The following is a 22,311-nucleotide window of genomic DNA, read 5'->3' on the forward strand; positions in this document are numbered from 1 at the left end:
AAAAATGCAGATAAAGACAGTATGACTGAACACATTGCTTTCAGTAGTGCCATGTGTTTGGTGAGGAGCGGAGTTACTTTATGCCTGTTAGTTCCAGTTATTTCCCAAGCCAAAAGTATTAAATTAGTGCTAGTATGAATTCTGTTTTTTTTCCTCTTTCTCTTATAGATGTGTTCTTTATGCCATTGTCCAGGAGCAACCATTGGTTGTGATGTGAAAACGTGTCACAAGACATATCACTACTACTGTGCATTGCATGATAAAGCTCAAATAAGAGAGAAACCTTCACAAGGCATTTACATGTAACTACTATTTATCTTCCATGCATTGTTTGTGTTTGTTTGACCTTCCTTGTAAAACCATCATTTGAATACAGATATTTCTGGTTTTACAGAAAAGTGATAATGGTGAATACGGGCTTTATTATAACCAGGTGCTAGAGAGTGCAAGTGAACTTCAATTTGGAATTTTAGAGAGACTTAAAAACAGGGTGAAACATGTTGCTATTTAAATTAAATGAGCTCTGAATCACAAGTTATCTGACAGTTTTTAACTTTTATTTATAGGATTTTATGCCGAAAACACAAGAAAACTACACATAACTCTGAAGGTAAAATTATTTTTTGTAAGTCTCATGTCTACCCCCCCGCCTTTTAGATAGATACTTTGATTACAGTTTAAATTTTGTGGAAGGTATAAATGTTTTGGGCAAGTTAGACTGGACTAGAACTAGATGCATTTTTGAAAGACTGAATCTAGAAGCTGAACATATAGAGAATTTGCACATGATATTTAGATGCTAAAAAATAGACATCAGGTTTAAAAAAAAAAAAACTACATCCTGGAATGCTCTGGAGTTCTGATGCTGTCTCATAACAAAGATTCTGCAAAGGTAATGTGTGCTCTGGTGGGGAGAGAGGGTCCACTTTAGAAAGAATCTGATTTGTATGTTAGGGAGGTATTCTAGATTTTAAATGTTAATTTTGTTGAGCAATGGCTATATCTTTTGCAGATTGCAACAACATCCTACAAAACCAAAGTAATTCTTTAACTGCTGCATGGTTAAACTTAAGGTCGTCCCTTTGATAATACTCCTGATAGTTTTGTCCCAAGTGAGGAAAGATATCTGTCATTGGCTACATCTACACTGGCACGAAACTTCGAAATGGCCACGCAAATGGCCATTTCCAAGATCACTAATGAGGTGCTGAAATGCATATTCAGTGCCTCATTAGCATGCAGCCGGCCACGGTTCTTCGAAATTGCTGCGTTTTGCTCCTGTGCAGCTTGTCCAGGCGGGAGTCCTTTTTGAAAGAACCCTGCAAATTCGAAATCCCAGGAATAAGGGGATTTTGAAGTTGGTGCGGTCCTTTCGCAAAGGATCCAATCTGGATGAGCCGTGCGGGAGCAAAACGCAGCAATTTCAAAGAGCCGTGGCCAATGACATGCTAATGAGGTGCTGAATATGCATTTCAGTGCCTCATTAGTGATCTTGGAAATGGCCATTTGCATGGCCATTTTGAAGTTTTGTGCCAGTGTAAACACGGCCATTACGTATAAGAGTTTAGGATCAAATTACCCTTTGAAACACTCCCTTTGGCTGTTCCATTGAGTTGATTAAAACAAGCAGTTGTATGAAAACACTGATGCAATCTTCTCAGAACTGAGCAGATAGTGTTGGAATGGGTAGTATAAGTGGGCAATACATTAAAAATAGCTTTACTATATTGTTTGGGTTTTTGACAATCAAAATCAGTTGCACTATTACGTGGTCGTAGTTCTTACCTTTTTTTCCTCTTGTATTTGAATTTGGGTAAGTAGGCATCAGTTTACTTTGCAACATTCTAAATTGAAATATAACCTTAAACTGAAACAATGAACAAATGCATTTCTGTGTCTTAGTGATGTTTTTGAGTCTTTTATAAGTTATTGTCATTTGTTTCTGCTAAATGCCTTTTATTTAGCATATGTATATTGTGCCATTTTATATTAAATTATAGTAACATCGTGACTCAGTTTAATCTCCTTGAATCTCTTTGCACATATAAATCAGAAACTCCAGCCTAAAATTGGAGTTTTATCTAGTTATACCTAAATATCGCAGTGTACTCTGCATACAACATGCACTGCACTATGAGTTCTGTAGCTATTAAGGTGTTATTAAAGGAGACTGGAGAAATTTTTTAGAATTTGTCTGAATAGTTAATGAATTTAAAATAGACTAGATCTAGTTACTTCAGTGTAGTTTGGTGTCTTAATTTCTTTTTGAAGTTGTTGTAAGTAGCACTGTAGAGTAAAAATTCTTGTGGAAAGATTTTGGAGTGAAGGACTATATTACTCTGTTATGTAAATAGTTATTTTAACAAGAGACAATGTACATACTCTCACCATTGATTCAACGCTATTGCTATATATTGAAAAACCTAATTCTAGTCTCAGTCCTGCGAAGAGTTCCCTGGGAGTGGACCTCTGCTTCTTTGAGGAGCTCCTAGTAGGGCCAGTTTCTATGCTAGTATTTGCCAGTCTGCAAGAGCTATTCTGCCTATTTTCATGTCACTCTTCACTGCAAGACACTGTTTTAATATGGATGTTTGTATTGGAAATTATCATGGAAAAAATTACTTCGGAAGAGCAAGAGCTGTTTTGTTTTTGTTTTTTTAAAAACCCAAACAACTGTCCTCTATAACAGACTTAAATCTACAAGCACTCCCCAAATTACAAACATCTGATTTATGAATATCCACGCATACAAACAAAAACTGAACTGCAGACTCAGAAATCAGGCAAGAGGCACAGGTTCTGGTGAGCTGCACGAGGGCTGGCTGGAGGACTCTGGAGGAGCAGGGAGTGATCATGCAGCCAGCATCTGGAGAGAAGCAGCACTTGGAAGGGGAAACTACTGCTTTTCTCCAGACATCAGCTGCACTGCTCTCTCCTGCTCGTCTGAAGTCCTCCAGCCCATGTTCATGCTGCTTGCCATCTGATGGTGAGCAGGGTCTGGGTGTAGCTTACAGGGGCATCCAGAAGATCCCCAGAAGTCCCTTTCAGAATTTCCACCTGCTTCTTCATTCTCCTCTAATTAAACCTGCCTTTCCTCAAGTACCAGCGTTCAAAGTTAAATAGTTCTTTGTTTCTACTATTTTTCTTTGCAAATGTATATACTACTTCCACTACGTTATGGGTTAAGTGGGCTTCTGTGGGCTAGCCTGGGAACATAACTACCATTTTACAGCATTGTTTCTATTGGAAAATATGCTCTAAGTTTCAAACAGCCAACTTACAAATGAACATTTGGAACACAATGGGCTTGTCTGCACTTGCCCACAACTTCGAAGAGGCCATGTTAATCCGGGTGATGGGAGATTACTAAGGAAGTGCCGCGGTGAATACGCAGCACTTCATTAGGCTAATTCTTCCCCGCAGCAACTTCAAAGTGTCAAACTTCGAAGTGCTGGCGTGCATGTAGCTGCGGGCACTTTGAAGTAGCACAGGCACTCTGAAGTGCCTTTACTCTCCAAAATTTTGGGGAATAGATGCACTTTGAAGTAATGTGGGCACTCTGAAGTGCCTGTGGCTACATGCATGCCAGCACTTCAGAGTTGCTGAGGGGAGAATTAGCCTAATGAAGTGCTGCATATTCACCGCAGCACTTCATTCGTAGTCTCCAATCACCCTGATTAACATGCCCCCTTCAAAGCTGGGGGCAAGTGTAGACCCAGCCAATGAGTTTGTAAGTTTGGGAACTTCTGTTTTAAAAACCAAAGCTATCTGAGTAGTTGGCGACAAAATCCCAGCGTTTCTCTCCGGTTTTTCATTCCTCGCTCCATTAAATTGAAAGTGAGGATTTGGGACAGCAGTATGTTGCTTTGGAGAGCACTCTTTCTAGCTAGTTTGAAGTTAGACTTTGTCACTTTGTTCTCAGGTTTCTGAGGACAGAGTGTGCTGGCTATCATTTCCTGTTGTGCGGTACATACAGACCCGGGGGTCAGTTGTCCTAGGCAGTGTACTAATACAACAGAGCAAACATCTTTAGTCTCTGGTGAGGAAACATTTTAAGTCATTAATAGCAGCAACATTTGATTATGCTGCTGGGTACTTACATTCTGAGAGATCGTTTCTATGTCTTTAAAGGAGTGAGATACCAGGTGGTCTTCAGTGCTCTGGGAAGGGGCTTAGGAGATCCCATGTTACGTATTTAGGTGCTGACAGTGTACTCAATATTAGAATGAGTATATGTGGAGTGTCACCTAAAAGACATGGCACAATGAGAAGCCCAGAAGTCGTATATGTTTTGTTGGCTCGGTTTTTGTGGACAGCATGGAAAAAAGTGAGGGTCAAAGAGGGAGTTGAATGTGTAGGGGGAAATCAGGGTTTGACATGCTAGAAAAGGCAAGTATAGAGGAGTCGTCAAATTGAACTGAATGACCAGATGCTCTTGTAATAGCATTTTTGTAATTTGTTTCCACAAATTCCACTCTTGGGTTTGTTTGCATACCAAACAGTTAGTGTGAATCATTGAGACTGAGGCTGTCTACACTAAGACAAAACTTCAAAATGGCTACGCTAATGGCCATATTGAAGAATACTAATGAGGCGCTGAATTGAATATTCAGCGCCTCATTAACATTAGGATGCTTCTGGCCACAGCATGGGTACATGGGGGCCCTTTTCAGAAGGACCCCACACATTTCAAAATCCCCTTATTCCCCTCAGCTGAGATGAATAGGGGGATTTCGAAATGTGCGGGGTCCTTTCGAAAAGTACTCCTGTATCACCACGCCGAGTCGCGCGCATTCGAAAGTGGTGCTTTTGAAGTGCTGCAGATGGAAGCGTCCTAATGATAATGAGGTGCTGAATATTCAGTTCAGCACCTCATTAGTATTCTTTGATATGGCCATTAGCATGGCCATTTCGAAGTTTTGGTGCCCTTTGGTGGCTGTGTTTTTGGGGTAAAGAGGGTTTGATTAGTGTAGAGCAGTTCTGGCTGCATGTCCTAATTGAAAGCAGTAGTTCAGTTATTTTGGCTATTGGGGCAACTGTTGGAATAGAATATTTTTAATAGAATAACAGTGTCTCATTTGGGCTACTTTAGGTTCAGAGAATCAAGAATCATCAGAACGTAAATTCTGTGGTCAGTGCTGCCCCAAAATATCTATTATGACCAGCATTTATTCTTGCTATTTTGTTTAGAAAATGGTTGTTCTTTTGGAAGCTCTTGCTAAAGCCTGAGAGGTGTGCATTGTGGTGTCTGGTAGAGACCGGTTTACATTAACTGCATGCCAAGTCTTTTTCCCCAATATGTGTCGGGGCAGGCTTTCAGTGTGCTGCACAGATTTAGCTAAATCACTTACATTGAACGTTAATTCAATTTGAACAGCAACAAAACTGTTTCCCCTAATGAATGTTTACCTTACGTCATCCAAATCTGTCATGGAGCTCACGAGGGGCAAGAATTCATGATGCTGAATGTGTTAATGCAAGATGTCACTCATTTAGGCTGCGTCTACGCTAGCAAGTTCTTTCAAAAGATTTTTCAAAATAAAGGGCTCTTTTGCAAGATCCCATGGAGTGTCTGCTCACCAAACATATTCTTTCAAAACTAAATCAAAAGAATATGGTGCACCTTTCAAAATCACTCTTCCTTTCCCGTTTCAGAAGAGCGCCCCCTTTTGAAAGTGTGTTTCAAAAGAAAACTTGTGTAGACACTCCGCAGGCCCCCACCCTTTTTTTTGAAAGAGCAGTTCTTGTGGGGCCTGATTTTTTGATTCCTGGCCTGTTCTTTCTAAAGAGTGGGGTCTTTATGGATGCCATCTTTCGGAAGAGCTTATCACTCTTTTGATCTGCTTTTTTGTGTGTGCATGGACTTTTTCAAAAGTTTTTTTGGAAGATCTCTTTAGTGTAGACGTAGGCTTAATGTTTGGGAGGAGATGCTGAAGTTGATCCTGAGGGCTTTCAGCATTAAGAAGTTGAAAATACAGTATTTTAAAATTCAGAAAACATTGTCAAATAAACATAGAGATTCCAGCATGGAACTGGGGATCACAGGCCACTGGTTACACAGAGATATGAGATCACTCTGCTGCTTCCACTTTGTCCCCCCAACACAGACTTAGTGGGGAGCCTACACACAATCCTGACACAGTACAATGACCAGCCCTGCCCTAGAAATTCCTCAAGGCTCTGCCACCCTGTTGCAGGTGCATCAGATATGGGTAGGCAGTCTCAGCAAAGCAGGATCCAAGTGTGAAGGGGCTGAGTGTGTGGGGATTCAAGTATGCTCCACACAAAACCTCAACCGTATCTGACTGTGAGTACCACAGTGCGGGAATCTTGATGCACAGGACTTGTTGAAAGATTCTGGGTGGAATGATAATGAGACTCTGCAGGGGGTTCCAGGTGAAGATAGTTGGAGGTCTGGGTGTGACGAGGCATAGCGCTCAGCTGGAGGGTCTGGCTGTAGAAGGATCCAGATACTTAGGGGAGTGGGGCTCAGTGGGAGAGGATCCAGGTGCAGCTGTGTGGGCACTCAGGTGCCAAGGGCTCATTGTGGGCAGTTCTGAGTGCAGAGGAAAGAGGTGAGGCTCAGCAGGAGGGTCTGTGTATGAGTAGGTCTGAATGCAAGGGGTTTGAGTAGATGGGGGATCAGCTCCCTGTTCAGGGATCCTTCCTTCTGCAGCTAAGTAGTAATGGATGCAGGAAGTGGGGGTGGAATTTGCGGTTTCCTGCAGCTGGAAGAGAAATATTGGGGTAAGTCTAACCGGGCCCCAGATGCTGTGTAGGGGAGCAGGAAGTCTTACTCTCTATAGTCAGCTGGGACTAGTGGGTAGCCACAGGGTAGGGGCCAGCAGCCAGGTCTTTCCTAGTCCTGCCACAGTGATTTACTTCTATGATGGCTGCTCTGGGCACTTAAAATGTATCGTTGGGAAGGGTTGCATGACTATTCATATAGGTTTCTTCTGCTTTTCCATCAAAAAGTCCTTTTTCTGAAGGGAAGCAAAAACAAAAAAAAAATTAGTGGAGAAAAAAATTCTGCATGTGCACAGTGGTGCAGAATTTCCTCAGGAGTATTGTCGTCTGTTTATTTTTAAATATAATTAATTTAGCTTAGTAGCAAAAGAAAGTACATTTAGTCATTCTCTGGTCTTTTGGATTGTGGACTTCCTTTAATATTTCTTTATGGTCCAGCAATCACATGACATCAGAGTTGCATGGGGTGAATTTATATTTCTTCTCTTCACTCAGATGCAGAAGTAATCACAATAAAATCTAACAGTACACCTGACAGATGCATGCTTCTACACAGTGCAAGAGTTAACTAGATATCATTTTATAGGCATAGAGACCAGGCTGAAATCTTGTATTCTGTATTCCTACTAACTAGGGATGTTAATGGTTAACCAGTAAGTCTCATCCTAAATGGATGAGTCTGTCGGGTAGGCACTGGAGCACTCCAGAGTAGCCCCAGTCCCTGGGGTGCTGCAGATGGGGACATGCCAGCCAGGGCACAGCAGCCCTGGTACATTGGACCAGTGGGAGAGGAGGGGTGCTGGGGATGCCTTGTGGTTAACAAATTAAATGGGATTTTACATCCTTACTACTAATTAGAAGAGCTTATAAGTTAATTTGGTGGTAGTTGTTCAGAAGAGCAGATTGAGAGCTATTTGAAGTGTGCCGTCCTCTAAGCTGTCAAGATTCTTGTTTTCATTTTTCACTACTTAGAAATCTTATCTAGAAAGTAAAACACACATATCCAACCCCCTGTGTTTCTCTCAGGAAAGTAGAGGGTGTGTGTGTGTGTGTTTTAAAGCACCCAGCATCCATATAGGAGTTGCTGTTATTGTTCTATTCAGTGGTAAATGTTATCACAGTATTTCATGAGTTCAGTTGTTGGGCACCGTAAGGCCTTTGTATTTGTTCTGGGAAGTTCGGGGCTGAACTTCAGTCATACATATTTTCCTTCATTAGATGACATTTTGTCAGTCATATGGTTGTTTCTCTGGTATGGTTCAAAAAACTTTTTTTGTTTTTCCTCCAGGTGAACTGGGGAAGCTAAGACAGAAAATTGGTGATGTACTCAAGGTCACTCAGTAGGCCAATGTCAAAGACAAGTATAGACCAAGATTGCCCGTTTTATACTTTACTCTCAGGGTAATAACAGATCCCTCAAATTTTTAACTTTATCAGTCTTAAATTAGCTGAATTATTGTTAATACTCTATATTTTATATTAGTTAATCAGTCTTATCTTCCTACAGATTTGTCCCTTGTCTGATTCCTCCTTCCCCCCCCCCCCCCCCCCCGGTGTAAAATGCTTGACAGCCTACTTCTAGAATCTAAAACTTTCAGAGCATTAGTGTCAGTATTCACTTTTTGTATGCTACTGGCATTCTAATTTATGCAACTAGCCCTCAGATATCACTTCCTCTTTATTGCAGAGGCGTTAAGTACTTGTTCTTTCATAATGCTGGAGACTATTCTTATCTGAGGTGCTTAGGTTCTTTTCCAGGTATATTCTTAAAGTAAGGATTTCTGTTCTTCTCTTTTTCTGGAGGATATTCATATAGTAATTTTGCTCTCCTTTGAGTCTAGACAACAGTTTTCTCAGAAAATTTTCTTTCCAATAGCTTTGGTTGCTATTACTACTATAAAGATGGTAAATTTACCTCTTCATTCCAAAATATGGAACAGATTAAGTGTTCAACATCCTAATTAGAAAAATAGCTGCTGCACGTTGAGCTCTTATGAAATTCTGTTCATATACCTTTAAGTTACTTAGATATGAGTTTAAACGTATTTTTATTGGGACTAATTGATGGCCAAAAACTAACTCTGGTGTCCTTCATTTCCCCAAATGGGTTTATCTTACCCACTTCCAAACTGTACTTATTTTACTGATCAGAAATAGTTCAAGAAAGAAACTGGGTAATGCTGTATCTCATGCCACTTACAGCTGGTTCATAGTAATAAATTGGAAAATAATAAGAGGCCATGTGACTGTACACATGGTTAGTGTTTGGAACAGATGCCTGGAAGCTGTGGGGTCAGAAAATGAAGAGTCCTTAATTGCCACAGCAGCTACCCCCAAAGTTCTTAGGGAATTTAAGGGGAATGGTTTTTCCACAGAGAGAAATCTAAAGATTCCCTTATTTCGTCATGCAGCTCAGGTATGGAATTGATTTAATGAAAATCAGGGAATTTAGTGAGGACATGTCTCTAGAAAACGCATTCAGAAAGGGTACGTTCTGTGCCAGAGCAATTATTTTACTGCAAGTTCTGCATAAAATATCAAAGATACATTGGCATTGGATTTAGGCAATGTTCTCATTTATCTGGTTTGATATTTGTGTTTTAGTCTGAAGTATTTCTTGGCATGGCCTCACTTTCTTTAACATCAGGCACACTGCACCTTTCATCCCATATAGTTGTCTCACCTACGCACAGATTTCTGAAGTCACATGTACAAACCACCGTGGCACATCTATTTCTCTTGTCTTTCCATTCCTACCGCAGAGAGGTTGAATATTGTTTCAGGGAAGACAGATTAAGCTCAACTAACTGGGAGCCACCTTGTTTTGTATCTTTCAGAGACTATTCCTCTAACTGCCTCCCAGATGTCTGTATGTTCTTATGTCAAAAAGTAATTACTCCATCATAAAAGTCTGAATAAAATCCTTATAGTGTCTGGTTCAATAGTTTCTTTCAGAAAGACTTCTTCCTATGGTAACTAGATATTGGAACAATTTATTGTGCTTATGGAAGATTTTACGTAATTGTTTTGGTTTGAGTCTGAGACCCTTTGTATACAATACTCATCACTGTAGTATCTGAATACCTTCAAGTAATGCATTAAGCAGTGAGACTGCACGTTGCATGCTGTTTGTACTCTTATCCTCCCCTGACAGGGACAGGTGTGCTCAATGGAGTGTCTTGTTTTAGTAGCAGAGTAAAATATTTTTAAAAAGTACCTTTTGATATATGCATTAGGCAAGGCAAGGTCAAATGTGCCTTGCACTTGGATTGGGAAGAGGGAGATTTGTGATCATCTTTCTTTTGCATGGGAATTCATTCTAAAGGCTCTGACCAGTCCTAGTAAAGGATCTCTCTCCCCCACAGGGGAGCTATACTCTTACTGGTGAGAGGTCTGTTGTGCCAGAGAAGAGAAGCTATAATGCAGCTGTACCTATCCTGGTCTTAATCCCAAAGCATTGGGCAGTCTTTTAGATATAATAGAAGCTCAGACTAACAAATGGCAGAGTTACAGATTTTGACCAGTTAACTACTCCTGTCATTTGGAACCATAAATACACCAAAATAGTAATTGGGCTTACAGGTATGGAATTTTAAGCCTTTTCGCCTGAATATCTCTCTGATTGAGAATCATAGTGATAGTTTTCTCTGATCTGGTCTTTTTCCATTATCAAAAAAATTTCCCCAAAAATAAACAGTTGAACATTTTCATCTGTAATTTTGAATTATTTGTAGATATAAATTACTTTGGTCTGGTAATACTTACTTTCCACTAGTTTTCTTAGTCTCTCCTAGTTTATCATCACTAGTATTCCCTTTCTCGTTGCAAGTACAGATACAAAGAAACTGTTTAGTTTTTCTGCCATTTTCTTTTCCAGTAAAAACAATTACATTGCTACCTTGTGATTAATTTATTTTTCAGTACTGGTGTTTTAAGGAATAAGATGTTATCCTTAGCTGTTTTTTAGTTTCCACTTTTTTTGTCCTTAATTTAAACCCCTTTTATTTGTAAAATTTCATTCTGGCTTGCTCTGATTTCTAGAAATCGTTCTCTACTTGTAACACACTTTAACAATTTTAAACCAAAATGTATGTGCTTTGTGTACATTTAATAAAAGTAAGCACATTCTTGCTGTTTCCAACATATATATACTTAAACCATGTATCTGTAATACCACGTGCTACAACACTACTAGTTTTGTTCAGTGCCATCATTATTTTATTCTCTTGAGCCTCTTTTCTTCCTATGTAACTTGCACTGCTATTTTTATGTATTGTGGATCCGAGACACCTCCAGTAGTTAGATATAGCAGCATTAACCTCCACTTTTATGCCCTCTGTTTAATTGGTTTGTCTCACAATCTTAAAATTGTTTTAATAGTGTTACCTGTTTTAACACTGGCTTTTAAAGGGTATAATGAAGATTGACACAATAAAGATTAAACTAATGGATCTCAATCTGTTCTATAGCATGATTCCACATTACAACAGGAAAAAATGTAGGGCCCTCTTTCCTCCTTACCCATAACAAAAGGGACAATCCTTCAATTCCTTTAAGAGTTGGACCTCCAGGTTGACAACTCTAGGACTGAACTGATATATGTCAGCTTTTATACAGCTTGATAATGGTGGTAGAATTCTGAGCTACAAATATGGGAAACTCTTTTTCCTGTTTTTTTGTCATGGCTGATCTGAAGTTAGTATGTTCTTGATTAAACATTTCATGTGCTTCTGAAAATGCAAAATGTCTTCTCTAGAATGTTGTTCTGAGAGCACACACTGGACCAGGCATGTAAGACTCACTTCTTTAGATAGAGCATTCTAGGACTAGGTAGGTTTGAGCAGCTTGTAAGTCACAAGAATTTGTTATGAACAGCTAATGGGAACAGGGAGGGGGGCAGGTGAAGAACATATAGGGAACCTTAGGGGATTTCACAATATGGGTGGGGCCCATGATAACACTTCATATGGTCAGGGAGGTGTTGAACAACTTTTTGTGTTTCCCTTAGTTCAAGCTGACATGAGAAGTTGGAAACACCCAACCATCAGATGCCAGGGAAACAGGGTAAGCTTGGCAGTGGGCTTGAGGGGAGGGATAGGGCACAAACCAAGATGTCTATTAAATAGTAAAGACTGTCCAAGCCACTGTTGTATTAAACCTGGTTTGAAGGTTTTTATTTTCTTCACTCTTAAGTTAGTTAGATCACAGTACTGTTGATAAGAGAGGAACTGTTATTTTCCAAGGAATTAGTCCTGAAATAGATGGGTTACCACAAGTCTCTGAGTCTGTAGAGTCTCTTTGAAATCACTGTTTGTAGGATTGGGGATTAAATCTGTTTTGGATTGTTTTTTTTAATTTATTTAGATCCATATTCAGGAAAGGGAAACAGTGTGTGGATTTCAGTGAATTCTGAACTTTGTTGGAGATACTAATTTTGGGGCAGAAAAGGCTGTTCTTTGAGGAAAGCCAAAGCAAAAGGATTCTTATGGTATATTAATAATTTTTCAACATATGGTCTATTTATGTTTAAGCCTTTATTATTAAAACAACTTTTACAAGAGGGTGAGTAAAGTACAAAATCAGTATTTCAGAAAGGATTCTGTCAGGAGCCTGTGGCAGTTATTTATGAAGTTGGCTCTCATGTGTGTTCATTTTCTTCTAATTATTTTCAGCAATAAAAATAATGAGCAGTCCGCTGTCCTAAGGTTTAAGACAAGTGTTCATGTTAATTATCAGGGACAGAGCATGGACTAAGAGGCAGGAAAATTGTGGCTGCCAAGTAATTATAGAGGATAAGTTGAGCCTGAAAAATACTGAGGTAGGCAAATGGACAGCATGAAGAACAGTGAAATTTAACATAAACAAATGCACATTGGAAAGAATAGTTTGAACTTTTCAAACACTGATGTTATTAAATGGACACCAAATCATAATGTCTGGTTTTGACTAACTTCTATAGGAAGCATTTACAGTGACTATAAATGAAAGATCTAAGGCTAGGATTTGAAAGAAGTCAAGTGTTTTGGCAGAGGACCCAGTCTTGCATGCATGTAATGTGCACTAAGATAAAATAGGGTTCTACTCTTTAGAATAGCTTTTCAAATTATGTCTGTTTCACATCCAGTCTGGAGCAGGTTGTTTCCTTTGAGTTTCACCACTGCATAACCATATTCACAGTGGACATTCAACAATTATCCTGAAACACAAAATAATCCAGGCTAATAAGGCTTACAAACTGTTCTTCAGCAGTGAAGTTAATTGTGTTTCTCAGTACAGTCTAGGTCCTGAGAGAAATATAAATAAGAAAGAAAATGGGCTGCTAAATGTTATGTTAAACTATGGAATGTTAAACTATGGAATGTGGCACATATTCTCACTAAAGAGTAGTTTGTAGTGTTGTAGGTGTGTTGGTCCTAAAATATGAGGCATACAGGATGGGGGTTGGGGGTAGGTAATATCTTTTATTGAACAAGCATTTGTTGGTGAAACACACAATCTTTTTACAGAAGTGTAAAGTTGAATCTGCTGATTTGTGGTAGTGTTCAGTTCTGAAACTGGAATATCTTGCTTAAATATTGAGCACAGGTCACTCTGGTGATAAATGCCCTGGTAATGCCAAAATAAAAAGACACTACATTTGTCACTGTTGTAAAAAGGGGGAGATCAGACTTTCTTTCTTAGAGCACTATTCTGTTTAGGGATTCACCTCCGTCGTTGCTTTTTGGATTATGAAGATTAGCCTATCTAGCAGTTTGCAGAGTGAATGGATCTATAGAAAAAATTCAGCTGGAGAATCTGCATTTTGATCTCTTATAAATGTCTGTCAGGGAAGTTCTTAGCAACTTGGTGCAAGAACTAGCCATTTAGTATCAAATGCAAGTCAGCTGGACAACAGAGTAAACAAGCCTGAAAGGCTTGCCCTAAGTCTGTTAACTGGAAATTTTGAATAATCAAGTGGGGTGTTCAATGTTTGACTACAGCTGGCTGAATCAATTAAACATTTGGGCTGGTATTTTCCAAGGAGCCTAAGGAAGTTGGTTGGCTATTTCATTTAGGCCCCTTTGGACAATCTAGGCTTCCTGTGGTGACTAAGACATGATGTTTAAGTGTTTGTCCCATTATCATTTTAAGGTAACCTTGTAAGTTCTTCTGGTAAAGTAGGTATAGGATTGAGCTGATGAGAAAAACTAGAACCCATATGTCAAGAAAGAGTCAAATATTTAATAATCTAATAATATTAACTAACTTTTTAATGTATTTGTGTTTTTCTATGTAATAAAATGTCTCTAGAGTCTTAAATAGTGTGCTAAATTTCTACAAAAGATCAGACCACATAAGTTTTTGAGTTGTAATATTTCCAATGTCAGGAGGAGATTACTGTCAAGTGAGTTGGTTTTTACTACAGGTTGACCCTCTTTAGTCTGGCACCCATGGGACCTGACCAGTGCAGAATGAAATAATTTGCTGAACCATGGGCAGTCAGTGTTCTCTAGCAGAATTACCAATACTTCCACTGCTTACTGGGCTCTTAGAAGATATTTAGGGGAAAATTAAAGCTAAATAACACAGAACACAAAGCTATGACTGGTGTCTGTAAACAAACTTCATGGGACTGTAGGAATCTTGGCTACACACGTAAGTGGTCATCCGGCTAACTAAAATCATATTGGGCCATGGATGTTGCCAGGCAAGAGGGTAGTGGACTAGAGCTGTTCAACCTGTACCAGCAGTAGGCTTTAAAAATACGTTGTAATCAAAATGTTACTTTCAAATTTGCCTTATTATTCATGGAGAAGTGAGTAATTTTTGTAGTTCTAAATGTTCTTTTCACTGGACGACCAAAATGAGTGAAATTGCCTTTTAAACAATCTGTGAGGATCTCAAGCATTAAAGGAAGGAGAGGGGTATTCCTAAGTGACTGGCTTAAGATAAAATGTAACATACGTTGGTGTTTTCTTCTTCTTCTTAAAAAAACAAATTTCACTATGGCAAAAAAACACTTGTAGGTTCAACATAGAAGTTCAGATGTTTAACACAGGGCAGCACCTTACACAGAAGAAATTAGGTTGCCCCTAGAGATGATCAATTTTTTGCTCTCAGATATTTGCCTAGTTCCCATTACTTTCAGTGGGAGATGAGCGTGTGTGTGAAATCATATTTTAGCCCTGAAATATAATGTTGACATAATGGACGTTGAGCGTATTGTGTATGATTGCAAAAAAAAAAAAACAACTTGAAACATTTTAGACAGTTTTCAGAAATTTATTAGATGACATGTATTTATTTGTTTTATTTATAAAAAATAAAAAGTGGTAGATAGCTAAAGATTGTAGGACAAAATTTTAATTAATTGAAAATAAATTGCTACAAACATGGCTAAGAAATGGTAAGAGCCCATTATCATTTTTCTTATATAATTTTTTGTAAAACCATTATCATTTTTGAGATTTACTTGACGGTGTTTTCTAATTTCTAAGCCGATTTAGAAGAAGGCGTGAATGAACATGAACTGGAGCCTTCACCTCCCAAAGGGAAAAAAAGGGGTCGGAAGGGGAAACCAAGAAAAACAAATCTCAAAGGGCAGTCAGAAGACACTAGATCTACATCCTCACATGGCACAGATGAAATAGAAAGCAGTTCCTATGTAAGTAATAAATGTACATATGCTAAACTTCTTAGAAGAAAGTTTTTCTTTGGAATTTAAAGATTTTGATTAAAACTGGCATTTGTCTCCAGCTGGTGGCCAGAGACTTGTTAAATTATGACCTTACTTGGATCCCAACAGTATACTGTAGTAAAATGTTTTTCTTTCAGAGAGACAGGTCTCCCCACAGAAGCAGTCCCAGTGATACAAAACCTAAATGTGGATTCTGTCATGCAGGTGAAGAAGAAAATGAAGCTAGAGGAAAGCTTCATATATTTAATGCCAAAAAGGCAGCAGCACATTATAAGTGCATGGTAAGTAGAATATTTGGATTAGTGTGCCCTGCTATATTATATGTTGTTAGTATCGTGCCCTAACATGTACTTGTGTTTTAATACACTAGTCTCCTGACTTATGCATAGGTTGTGTTACTGGGCAACCATATGAAAGTCAAATTTTGTGGAAGTCGGGATGGGGTGGGGCAGGGGCCTTGCTGCCTTTGGGTCCCACAGTTCTGGCTGTGCCTAGCTCCCTGCTCCTGTGAGTGGTGTGGAGCCCAGAGCCACGTGCAGCAGGGCTGGTCAGTTTCCTGGCTTCCAGGAGTGGCATGGAGCCAGGAACCAGCTGCAACCTGGCTCCTGGCTCCCCTCCACTTACAGGAGCCTGGAAACTAACCAGAGCTGCTTTGCTGATCAGTTTCCTGGCTCCAGCGAATGGCTAGGAGCCAAGAACCGGGCCCTGGTCACTTCCTGGCTCCCTGCCATTCACTATTTCGGCTTGCATTGTTGCAAGAAAGGTGTGAGTCAGAGGTCTTTTGTATAGCCTGTACTTCCAGTAATCTCTCTGACCACTCAAGTATTGTGAGCTAAGCAATTCATTTAATTTCACCAGAGGCACTATTGAAAGTTGACTATGTTCAGAGTTGGCGGCATTAGCTCAGGCGGACTCTTCAGCTTATTAAAAATACTCCAGTTGCACGTAGGTGTGTGTACAGTGTTTAAAAAATAAAAAATATAATTCTAATAGCATTAAAGAATTTTAACTAGCAGATCACACCTCAGAATAAAATCCCACTAATGCCTTCAGAGCCTCCAGAAAAAAAATGCCTGCTGAAACAGATGGGCTTTGCATAGTGCTTTGAAGATGAATTGATTCAGGCTGTGTCAAAAGAGCAGGGGAAGGGGAACTGACCTCTGGCATCAGAGGTCCTCCCACTGGAAACCGCTTACTTCTAAGTGCTCCTAGCAAAGGAGATATTAATTCATGTGCATCCATTGAGCTCAGTAGTTCCAAAAGAACATGAGCAGAGAATGCAGTTTTTTCATATGGTTAGGTGCCTGAACTAGGTGGGGCTGCACAAACTTACAAATCTTGTTGTACCTGGAAATGAACAGCCAGTGCAGCTAATAGATTTTTGCTACTGTTTGTTCCATATGGGTAGCTTCAGAAAGCAGAGAGCTCCGTATTTTGGAGCCTTTGAGTATTATGAGTTTGGGGAGGAAGAACTGCAATGGTGAGAAGCAGATTGAACTAAGAATACAGCAGTACTGTAACAATAATAGAGTTGACATTTATAAGAAAATAATGTATGTTAAGTGCAGTTCACATTTAAATGTGGAGTTCAAACTGGTGACTCCAGAATACAGCTTGTTTCATGCAAAAAGATCACAAAACAGCTCAAAACATTCGTCTGTGGGGTGAAAACAGTTGTTTAATAGCATACTGTAATATTAGACAATACAGTTTGGGATAACTTGGCAGCAGTGTTCCCTGTTTTAAGCTGTGTGGCTGCTCAGGATTGATTCACATTTGCACGTGCCTTGGTGCACATAAAAAATTCATTCCACAAGTGGATGGAAAAGGTTAGAGGGAACATCGATTTTGTAGTTTTTTGCCAAGGTCCAAATTCCAGAGAAATGAATAAATAAAAAGATTTTTTGGTCAGTTTAAAAGCATCTGGTGGTCCATAGTTGGCTTGCAGTCTGCCTTTTGACTACCCTTGTTTAGGTAGCTCTGTGGTCTCCATAACCAGCCAGAGAATCAGAACCTGTTATCCGGGGTGGGCAACCAGTTAAGGACTCAGAGCCCCAAAGTGCGAAGTGTCACATATTATTTATTTATTTTTTATCTATCTATCTAAATAGAGAGAGAAAAATATAGAATACATGGCTCAATGCCCTCACCCAGAGCCAGTCACCTCCTCACTCTAACTCAGTGCCCTCTCCTTCCCCCAGTGCCAGGCATCCCCAGTCCTCCACTCAAAGTCGAGGCTGGCAACTCACCAGAGCTGCCGCCATGCACTTCTCCTTCCAGGCACTGGGGCAGGAGTTGCATTTAGGTGCTCAAAAAGCTATGGGTTAGCCATCCCTGCTCTTATCCCTATAAGTTTTATCCTGTTTCACGGATGGGAAACTGAGGCAGGTAGTCATGATGTGACTTGCCAAGTGTCAGTTAGTTTGTGGCAGAGATAGGAAATGAATTGAATTCTGCTGCCTCCCATTCTGCTGCCTTAAACTTAAGACCACTTCTCTAAACCGAGAGGTCTCCCCAAGACCTCTCCAAGATGCCATCTCAGGACCTAAAAGCTACTTTCAGTGGCCGGGTATATAGCAACTACTGAGGGGGAATACCTTATGGCTTTTGAACGTATGGTATACAACCTAGAGCTTCATGTACAGGTGTTGAAGTCCCCCTTGATGCACCAGAGTGTGGTCCTAGATGCTGTCACTAAGACACAGGGTCTGCAATCAGAGAAAATGGGTATTGCCTGTGGTGCTTAGCCAGCATGTGTTCTTGCCTACCTTCTGCATCTCTGTCTTGTGCTTAAGGATGTAAAGGTAGCCTGGGTATGCCCTTCTCCCCGCTCCCTCCCTTCCAGTTCTCTTACTTGGAGGATGCTCCGCACCCATCACTCCTGGCCCTACAGAGCAGTGAGGAGCAACCTACATTACTGATTGGGCTGCTTGAGTGACCCCCTCTTCCTCTCAGGGGGCCAAGAGAGTGTTGTAACCAAGACAATCCTCCAGGATAGAATAGTTTTGCTAACTGCACTTGCCTACCTAAAATTTGCGGCATGTGCCAGTTGAACCATAGCAGGTCTTTGGATGCAGAGGGAACCCATGTCGCGCTCAATATTTTGTGAAAACAGCATGCACCTCAGTTTGTGTGCTTTTGCTTTAAGTGTGTGTCACTTTTGCGATGCTGATGGTGGTGGGGGTAACCCTATGCACATGGAAACCAGCATAACCTGGCCACTCTGTGCATAGGCAACAATAAACAAAGTGTCTCATGGGCCACAGAAAAACTGCAGTGGGACACAGGTTGCCCACCAGTGCTTTAGAGCTTGTCATCAGGCTCCTGCCTTGCAAATCAACTTTTCTCAGAAGTCTGTGATATACCACCTGAGTTGGCTGGGCACCATCCAGCTGGTCCACCTCCATAATGTGAATTAATATCTCGATATACTTGTGATTTGTGCTGTCTACTTCCCTCATGTCCTATTCTGATGCCAATTGATAGCATCTTCTGCAAACTGACGTGGTTGGGAACTCTGATAGCCAGGTTGTCATGTAGCCTGGTCTCTCAGCAACCTTAAGATAATGAGATTTGACAGCTCTTTCACATTGGTGTGAGCCCAGGTGAGGAGTTGGCATAGTATACAAGAGTCTCCTGACACCTGCCTTTTCTGCAGCAAGAGTGTCCTCTGGTGCATATCTACATGGAGTGCATCAGACTTCAGCCTTTTTTCTGGCTCCTCAGTAACTTTTTTGTGAACAGATATCTGAAGCATCCTAAAATTGTTGTGCATTTGTTTGCTTTACAGTTGTTCTCTTCTGGCACTGTCCAGTTAACAACAACATCAAGGGCAGAGTTTGGTGATTTTGATATTAAAACTGTACTTCAGGAGATCAAGAGGGGGAAAAGAATGGTATGTCTGTTTTTGCAAGGAGTGCTTCAGTGATTCTGTTGAGAGTATACAATTCTCTTTTTTTCCTTATGCAAATAAATCTTTTCACTTAATTCCTTAGCAAACAGTTGAAATGCATTGTCACTATTAGGTATCGGAATGCAGAGTGCCTTACAATTACTGTTTTGTTTTTTTAACTACAGCATACTTTATGAATGCAATATGTTAGAAAGGAAGAAATTGACAGTTTTCCAGACCTTGGATTCTGTATGGCCTGAAATTGCTAAACAGGTTGTGGGAGTCAGTTCTTGTAATTATTGACATATTTGAAACTTGCTTTTTTTTTTTTAAATGATGGTTTATTCATTCATAACACGCTTGAAAATTTGGTGTTCTTTTGCATTGCCAGTTGAAGGGAGATGAATCCCCTACATATCTCTCATGTATTGCATCTTTTGAAATACTTGATTTGTGGGGCTAAATGCTCCAAGGCCATGGCTACACTAGCCCCCTCCTTTCAGAAGGGGCATGGTAATGAGCCACTTCGGCAGATGCTAATGAGGTGCTGCCAAGAATATGCAGAGCCTCATTAGCATAATAGTGACCACGCGCATTTCGAAAGTGACACTTTTGAAACGCACGCCTCCCATGTAGACTGGGGCCTTTTGAAAGGACTCCCTGATTTTGAAAGCCCCTTCTTCCCAAAACCAAATGGGAAGAAGGGGCTTTTGAAATCAGGGGGTCCTTTCAAAAGGCCCCTGTCTACATGGGTGGCCTGCGTTTCAAAAGCAGCACTTTGGAAATGTGTGCAGCTGTCATTATGCTAATGAGGCACTGCATCTTCATGGTAGCGCCTCATTAGCATCATGACCCCCCCCCCCCCCGAAAGGAGGGGGCTAGTGTAGTCATGGCCCAAATGTGTTATGTAGCAAACTCTTCAGCTAGTAGAAAGAGGGAGCTACGAGGGCATGGCTTTTGGATTCAGATTCACACCTCCCCTTGGTCTGTTCAGGGCCCGATTTGCTAACCACTTGGGCATCTGGAAGGTCCATCTTTTCTCCCATGCCTTTGGGCAGAACTACGCTGAATCTTGGAGGATCTTTTCATGATGATGATTCCTTATTGGGAGATGTTTTGTCATAGTGTGTCTATTGGTTCATTTTTTTAATCTTGGAGTGGTCTCAACAGTATATTGACATTTTAGTGTGAAAATTAAATCATATAAGGGACCCAAAGTAAGTGGCAGGGGCCCAGATATGTTTTATATGTACAATAGGATGCACTCTGTTTCATGGATATAAGAATTCATTAACATATTGAACTCTGTTACCCTCTGAAAAAAGTAATACTTTACTATATCATTACCTAAAACAGTTTATATTGAGTTCTGTTATTTGGAAAAGATAGCTTCAGCTTCAGTAAGAGCAATAAAGTACAACTTAGAACTGCAGCAGTGTGTGCAAATTTTGCATTTGCTTATTTTTGCATCAGATAGATAAAACAGTACGGTTTATATATAGGCAGTTTTAAAACGGTGGCTTACTATAAATTAAGGTAAGTTTGTACTACAAGAAAAATTACTTCATCGTGTTTATGCTAAAATTTGGGGACAGCAGTCAGGAAGGTAAGTGGTAAAAAATCAAATAGGTTAAAAGCTCAATTTAAGAGTATGGTCTTCTTCCCCTGAACAGAAATGCACTCTTTGCAGTCAGCTTGGAGCAACAATTGGATGTGAAATTAAAGCTTGTATCAAGACTTACCATTACCACTGTGGAGTACAAGACAAAGCTAAATACATTGAAAATATGTCACGAGGAATTTACAAGTAAGAAACCTAACAGTTAAGTCTGTAATGACAGTTTTTTCCTTGTCTCCTCTGTGATAACTTTGGGTTGCTTTTCTTTCCAAAGAAAACATTCTGATCATGCAGTAATGGGCTACGTCTGCACTAGCCCCAAACTTTGAAATGGCCACGCAAATGGCCATTTTGAAGTTTACTAATGAAGCACTGGAATGCATATTCAGCGCTTCATTAGCATGCGGGCGGCCGTGGCGCTTCGAAATTGACGTGGCTCACCGCCGTGCGGCTCGTCCAGACGGGGCTCCTTTTCGAAAGGACCCTGCCTACTTCGAAGTCCCCTTATTCCCATGAGCAGATGGGAATAAGGGGACTTCGAAGTAGGCGGGGTCCTTTCCAAAAGGAGCCCCGTCGGGACGAGCTGCACGGCGGTGAGCCGTGTCAATTTTGAAGCGCCACGGCCACCCGCATGCTAATGAAGCGCTGAATATGCATTTCAGTGCTTCATTAGTAAACTTCGACATGGCCATTTGCGTGGTCATTTCGAAGTTTGGGGCTAGTGTAGACACGGCCATGCTGATTAACACAGTGCTCAGCTGTGTTGCAGTTTAAAAGCTGACTATTGCAATTTAAAAGCTAGTTAGCTATAATCATGTGCAAAGTCAGTTTTGTTTCTTGAAACATTTTGTTCAAGTTGAGAGTTATAGAAAAATAAATCAAGTTCTGTTACAAATGTAAAGAACATTTAGAACTTTTTCTAAAGCAATTCTGTCCTACAACACACTAGCAAAAATAAATTTCTTTTCACAGAGTTCAGAGAATCTTTGTATTCTTCTGATATTAATTTCCATTTATTCTTGTTCTAAGGGGTTGCATCATCACTATCAAACATTTTAAGAGAATTGGGTGGATGTTCCTGTCAACAGCCATCCTTGATTGGACAAAGGGCTTGCTAGTTGACTGACCACTCTGAGCTTCATTCTCTACTGTGAGGCTCAGTACACTGCTGTCAGAATACACCTAGCCCTTAACCCAAGGAGCAATGAGACATAACTAATTTATACCATGGCCTCTTGTGGCATTATCAATCATTAACACTAGGCTACTGTACAGACTTCATATTTTTTCTTTTTAACCTGAAGCTATGTAAGCTCATGTGAGGATAAATACACATGCAAAAGTAGAAGTATTTCTGTTAAGTTTATTATAAAACAT

At 40.1% G+C, this 22,311-nt stretch overlaps 1 protein-coding gene across 3 annotated transcripts in view; it reads left to right on the forward strand.

Moving 5' to 3' along the window:
• The window catches only part of PHF6 (PHD finger protein 6), a 39,259-nt gene that overhangs the window by 10,229 nt on the left and 6,719 nt on the right, over positions 1 to 22,311 (forward strand). For all 3 annotated transcript variants that reach the window (XM_075007954.1, XM_075007952.1, XM_075007951.1), the window contains 6 exons: positions 169 to 302; positions 567 to 610; positions 15,225 to 15,391; positions 15,562 to 15,705; positions 19,215 to 19,319; positions 20,990 to 21,123. In XM_075007954.1, the coding sequence (XP_074864055.1) occupies positions 169 to 302; positions 567 to 610; positions 15,225 to 15,391; positions 15,562 to 15,705; positions 19,215 to 19,319; positions 20,990 to 21,123 (728 nt within the window). The remainder of the gene's footprint in view (positions 1 to 168; positions 303 to 566; positions 611 to 15,224; positions 15,392 to 15,561; positions 15,706 to 19,214; positions 19,320 to 20,989; positions 21,124 to 22,311) is intronic.

Source organism: Carettochelys insculpta, chromosome 13 (genome assembly GCF_033958435.1).
Source record: "Carettochelys insculpta isolate YL-2023 chromosome 13, ASM3395843v1, whole genome shotgun sequence".
Lineage (NCBI taxonomy): Eukaryota > Metazoa > Chordata > Testudines > Carettochelyidae > Carettochelys > Carettochelys insculpta.